The following is a 6760-nucleotide window of genomic DNA, read 5'->3' as shown; positions in this document are numbered from 1 at the left end:
TTCTTTTACATTTTTTCATTGTTCCTTTCTTGCTCTTTTACATTCATTCAGTTCCTTTTCTCCATTCATTTTTAATTTTTCTTCTCCATGTATTCAGCAATTTTTTTTCCTCCATTAATTCTTCAATTCTTCATCTCCAAGCCTCCTATTCTTTTCTTCTTTTGTCTCCAGACCTTCTCCTATTCCTTTTCATCTCTTCTTCAGACGTCACTGCTATTTTTTTTTTTTCATTCCTGCATATAATTTCTTTCAGTATTTTTCAAAGGTATAGTGTCACTTTTATTAGTATTTTTTTAACTCTGTGCTTTTGTATAATCTCTGCTGTTTTTTTTTTGTTTTGATCTAATTTTAGTATTTTTGTCTACTCACTGTATGATATATTTGTAGATTTTTAGTTTCATGCTTTCTGTAGTTTTTGCCTTTGCTGGACATTTTATTTATTTATTATTTATTTTTTATCATAAATGCCTTTCACTCCCTTTACTATGATGACACTTTTTTAAAATTGATTCTTGCTGCTTTCAGAGAGATTGATTCAGCATAGGAGAGAACTTTTGTTGGGAATGGATTAGAGACTTTAAATAACCCCTTCACTACAAGAGATCTCCCTAGAGCTAAATAAATCTGGAATTTGCAAGAATAAAGGAATAAAGTTCTCATCATAATAAGGAGTTAGTTCTTAATTTTTTTAGAGCAGGAAAAGAGCACTGATTTATATTTTTCTTTTTCCTTTGGCTTTGAAATATTTCCGTGTAATATTAGAGTTAACAATTAGCTTCATTAATGTTGAGTGTTTGTGTCCTGTGTTGGTGATGGGCGGAGGGAAAAAATGACGGAACAACAGACAGTGGTTGATTTTGACTGTGGTCTTGGTTTATGTCAGATTACCATTTTTCGCAAGTTGATTACTAGCCTCATTCATTATTTACCCCGTCAGACAGTTTGCCCAGTGATAATTGATCCTTGTGTTAATTTCTTTTCACTTATTTGTATTCAGTTGTAATTTACAGTGACTTAAGTGTCTTCCTCATTGACTTAGTCAGATACCACCTTGTTACCGTAATTGGCCATCCCTTGTTGGGAGGGTTCCAGCAAAAAGCAAGGCATTAGAGATGACGACGATATTAGCGTGAGTTGCCTCTTTGAAGTTCATTGTCATTTTCTTTAAGTAAACTCCTTCACTACAAGCAGTAACACAAGATTAACTTATGTGGCAGTACCAAGAATACAGTAGTGTATACTGACTTATATAACACAAGGTGCATATGCTGAAATAAAGGAAGTACTAATTATTCCCCTAAATGTACAAGAATGTAACCCAAGGAAAGTTATATTGATGATTATTACTTGAACAGCCAAATTAATAACCCTGGCACTTCCTGACACTGATAGACTTGAGTGAGCCAGAGATTGTCGTGTTATTTCATTGCAATTATTATTTTTTTTTATTACTTTTTTTTAATATAGATTTTTAAAAAGCTGGTATACAAAGGAGTTCAAACACTTCATGATTTTTCTCCCAGTCATTTGATTAGTGCCAAGTCATATTGTCATTTCATTGTAAAATCTTCTTGAAAATTGGTATGGAAACCTGTGAGTTTTCTTCATACATTTGCTATTTCTGAAGAGGCAACAGGGTGTGTAAGAAATGTTAATAATTTCTCGTCTCTCCCAGGTGCTTTGGAACTGTGATTTAAATTTAAAACCACTGATTTTCTGCCAGTATGTTCATTCCCTCCGCCTTACATGCATTCTGCCGCACCCCTGCACACTCTGGAACGAGCTGGTTGGGTCGTTTGGAGGGTGGTTGGGGTGCAGGAATCCTTGGTTATGCCCTCCCACCATCCACTCACTCTCCTGTCTCCTTGGTTTACCCTGGGACGCTTGGTTCAACGACCTAGTTTACTTTCGCACACTTTTAAATGAGATAGATAAAGATCCTTTGAGAGAAGAGGAAAGGGAGCACAGTTTGATTTTAAAAGAAAAAGAGGCCCAATTTGCTATTAAAGGATAGCAAAAGAAACCGAATTTGCTATAAAAGGGTAGCAAAAGAAACCCAATTCGCTTTTAAAAGGGAGCAAAAGGAACCCAATTTAAAAGAAATCCAGTTTGCTTTTTAAGTGATAGTAAAAAGAAATATGCTTTTCAGTAACAACAGTTAGGTGATTTAGTGCTGAATTCCCTAATCACATGCTTTGTCAAATTTTTTTCACTTATTTTTTTCATTTTTTTTTCATTTTTTTAATTATTGGAATTTGAGTTTGGCACGAAATACTGTATTTGTTTACAATCCAGGTCTGCGTTATTTTGGTGCGGCCATTTTGTTGAGTGAACCAATCTGCCCAGGTTAGGCCAGATTTTGGTGCTGTAGTTCAGTAGCTTCCATGTTCCATTAATTTTAGATGTAAACATGTAGAGTTTAATAATGTAGTGGTTTATAAACATCTCATTTACTTTGATAATTAATGAATTTGTTATTAAATGATTTGTTATTATTTGTATGTGTGAGTGGATAGTGGTGCATACGATTGTGCCATGGAATGTGAGTGTGTGTGTGGATATTTGTGTAAGGTATGTATATGATTAAAAATGCAATGTGTGTGTGTGTGTGTGTGAATGCAGATAGTTGTGTCATCAGCATTGTGGTTGTATGTATGTATGTGTGCATGTGTGGATGTTTGTGCGCACATGGAGGATTGTAAGCACGCACGTGAGAGGGTGTGGTTGGGTTTGGTGGTGCTTTTGATGTCGTGCATGTGTTTGAAATCTGTTAATTCGTATTTAATTTCCTCTTCATAAACTTTAAAAGATGTTGAGTGTTTCCAACCTGTGTTTGTTCTGTCACTAATGTTCTCCCCTGTGTTACTTTTCTTTATTTACCCCAGGTCAGACTTCATAAAGCTCTCATGGTTTCTTTCTTTCCATTCCATTCTTTTTCTTTTTCTTGTTTTATCTACCCTAAGTTTTGTAACTACACATATCCTATACTGTATATGCATATGTACACATGCCCATACATTTATATGTATATGCACTTTACAACCTTGTACATGTACTTACATACAGTGCAATACCGCAGTTTCTGTCTTTTGTTACTTCTTTTTAATATACACACTTACAGTAATCTGTAGTTCCTCCCTTCCTAACTTCAGTGACTATGTCAGTATGGATGTTAATGTATGTATGGAAATGTATGTATGTGTGTGTGTACATGATTTTAAGTTTTTTTGTTTAACAGTTAATTTTCTTATAAAGTGATTTATTAAGCAATTATTTGAACGTATGAAGACACTGGCTATAAAAGTTGATTTTTGTTTTCATTTTTTGTTGTACCAATGGCTTCCTACCTCTCTATACAGTAGTTGACCGAGTTGCTTGCTAGTTAAAAATTCTAGAGCCCTTAACCCCCACCCCACCGCTTCTCACCCCAGCACGATTACAGATAATTTGTTTACAGTATTTACTTTTCAATTCGGTTCACATTTGTTTTAGTCAAGCAGTGTCTGTCATTTTCGAGTAATTTAAAGAAAGTTTGATAGATTTTAGTTTTTCTTTTTTCCCCCCTCCTTTTGATTTGATTTTCTCCTTCCATACGAACCTCTTTTGGACTTTCCGTAGAGTATTGCTACTACGTATTTATCACCCTCGGCCTCAGTGCTGTGTTTTGTTGTCTTTATGTTTGCATTTATACAGGCGCTCCTCACACGAACCCCCTTCACTGTGATGATTATCTTGTTTTGGTTTATGTTTGCCACCTCCAGATGATTTTATTCAGCTTAGGAGGGATCTGTAGTTGTGATGGAGTAACGAAGCTGTATCTAACTCCTGAGCGGCATAAAATCATGGCAGTGGTAACAGTGAATTGAAAAAGGTGTCATTGGATGGAAAGGGATAAAGCTAGGGTGTTCTAGATGTCCCCACTATGTTGAAATGACAACACATTTGTTACAAATATACATTTTTTCTTGCTACCATCTGATGATTTTATTCCATTTAAGTGAAACCTCTTCTAGAGAGGGTGTTGGAAATGCCTCTTTTACCATTTCAATTGAAGAGGTTCTTTAAGTTCAATAATATCATGCAGATAATAGTAAGAATTAAATAGAAAAAGTGTGATCGTACCAAAGCGATGCAGTGTTACACGTGTTTATGACAGCAGAAATTGATTTAATATGACTACAGGAGTGTTGTAGTAAATCATTATTAACTTCTTCAGCCAGGTGATATGTTTTAATTATTTATTCTCATTACCTCCCGGTGCTAATATTCAGCTTCAGGGAGACCTTTTATTGAAGAGTTGATTAATGTTATACTGTATCTACCTCCTCAATGAAATCTATCTCCCAGGCTGAATAAAATTGTGGAGAAAAGAATAAAGTGAAGGCATGTCACTGGGTTGGAGGAGGGGTTGAAAACATACTCATGCTAGTCCATCCTCTGCCATAAACGCACTTAGCAGATTATTTTCTGTAGCTATGAGCTCTCCCAAACTGTATTTTGTCTAGCTGCGTGGTATCCCATCAGTGCGAGTGTTACACGAGGAGTACCTGTAGCCTTGAGGAGTTGCAAGCCATTATCATTGTCGGTTTGTACTGCCGCCACATTGTCCAAGGGAGGTTTGCGTGGAGCCTTATACCATTTCTGTGTGTCTTTATCGCCATGACTCGTGTGTGTCATGTCAGCAAGAGCTGCGGTTAATCAGAATTTGTTTTTTCTCTCCTATCCTTGCCACCCGTCCCCCATCCATCCATCCTTCCTTCACCTCATCCACCTCCTTCCCTCCCACACCTTCTGTGCTCCGTTGCTGCTCATCTGCTTGTCTTCGCCCGCCCACCTATCGTCATCGCTGGCTGGATCCATCTGTGACTGCCTGTCCTGGTTGGTGGGATTGCCAACGCTGAATCTCCTTCCCCAAATACTGAATGGAATACTCCTCATTGTCTTCCACTCAACTGTACAACTTGACAAATACACACTGTATTTCCCAAACTGCCATACAACATGACCGCTCACATCACCACCAACCCCCACCTCAACCACCATATGACCAAACAACTCCCTTGTGACACACCAATCCCACATGGAACCAACACATGACCAAAACAACCCCACATGGTCTGTCTGGTGGTGTGGGCATGCAGGTGTATCTCGCTGCGCAACATTCGAGACAACGAGGAGAAGGACTCTGCATTCCGGGGTGTGTGCAATATGATCAGCGTCAACCCTGGTGGAGTGGTAGAGGACTTCATCTTCTTCTGTGACGCCATTGCATCATGGATCAACCCCAAACAAGACCTGAAGGAGATGTTCCATAAGGTGAGTCATGACAGGCGTGCCCTAAGGTGAAGGTACCTTCATATTAAAGGAGTTGTCGGTTAGTGTAAGCATTAACTGGTATGACATTCTTCATGTGACTTCAGGGCTTTGTGCTAGTAATTCTACTTAAATCTCAGATAATGTGGTTTTCATGTATCATCATCATCATCATCATCATCATCTGGACCTCCTTTCTTGTAAACATTGATTATTCTGAAGTCTTAGTCAGCAAGTTTGGGAAAAGTAATCCTTGTTCATTTTCCCTGAAACTGGGATTTGTTTGACTTGACGGGATGGCTTTCCATGCTTTTAATGCATCACTTTGTCTTAACTAATATTATTGTGTTAGTGTAAGGCTGTACAATGTTTGTATGAAGTATTGAATGTTGTTGTGTTGCCAGATCCTGCACTGCTTCAAAGAGCAGGTTGGTGAGGAGAACTGGAAGAGATTCACAGAACAGTTCCCGCCGCCGCTAAAGGAACGTCTCTCTCAGCACTACGGAGTCTGAGCAGGTCCGTCAGCGGTACCATTATGCTTGACTCTTATTGTATCAATAGCACTGTAGTGTAGGCCAGGCTGATGTGATTTAAAATTATTGGGGATGATGTAAGATGATAATTAATTAGCATGTTCTATTACAAACGTCTTAAATAAACCCACATACATAATTTTATTGAGGTTATACAGTATTACATAAAGAGGTAACATAAAAAGTTGGTCATAGCTAGTTTGTAAATGCTTTTATATGATGATGGCTCTCATCTTTCAAATGCTGTGTACTGTGTACAGTAGTAAAAATGGTAATATGGTTGTGTTTGTTAAAAGATAGAGAAGGTGCCATTCATATTTGAATGGGTCTGCTAATGTGACACTGTTGATATCCATAAAATTAGTGGGAAGCAACACAGAATATCTTATTCTGAAATTTAAAAAAAAAAAAAAAAAAAATCAATCTTGTGTGAATGAAGGAAGTCTGCTATATACGATAGAGACTGTTATTATGTCAATGTGTCTGTGTCACCCTTCCTTTCCAGGTAACTTCAGGAATGATGTGTAACTAATGTGTGTGTGCCTCCTCCCACAGATGTTGTTGGCAGTGGCGGTGTTGGCGTTGTCAGAGCCCAGGATGAGGGTGTTAGTGTCCTGGCCGAGCTCTGTGTTAGGAGGCCCGGGTGTGGCCTGGGTGGGGGGAGGGACACACTTCTCACAGCCTGCCTCACCCACCTACCTGCTTGACAGCTGGTGGTGCCGGGTGGGCGGGCTGCCGCGCGTGGTGGAGGGAGGGAACAACCGCGGTATTTATGTGGGTGGGTCGCGGAGGGAGGGGGGTGGTCTGCCCCTGGTGGGAGGGACTCTGGGAGGGAGCGTAGTCCCCAGCACACCATAACACCACACCCGCCCACCTCCTGTGCTCTGACCACACCTTCTGGTGTGGCCAGTGGC

General features: G+C 39.0%; 1 protein-coding gene across 1 annotated transcript in view; it reads left to right on the top strand.

The window, feature by feature from the left end:
* The window catches only part of Tnpo (transportin 1), a 55995-nt gene extending 49515 nt beyond the window's left edge, over positions 1–6480 (top strand). Inside the window, exons 19-21 of the mRNA XM_080278192.1 lie at positions 5142–5316; positions 5718–5829; positions 6402–6480. Coding sequence (XP_080134318.1) covers positions 5142–5316; positions 5718–5825 — 283 coding nt within the window. The 3' untranslated portion in view covers positions 5826–5829; positions 6402–6480. The remainder of the gene's footprint in view (positions 1–5141; positions 5317–5717; positions 5830–6401) is intronic.
* Positions 6481–6760: the final 280 nt, after the last annotated feature.

The sequence above is a fragment of the Coenobita brevimanus genome, chromosome 72, assembly GCF_032717465.1.
Source record: "Coenobita brevimanus isolate Jiangsu-jjx chromosome 72, ASM3271746v2, whole genome shotgun sequence".
Taxonomy (NCBI): Eukaryota; Metazoa; Arthropoda; class Malacostraca; order Decapoda; family Coenobitidae; genus Coenobita; species Coenobita brevimanus.
This window is presented reverse-complemented; position numbering and strand designations above follow the sequence as displayed.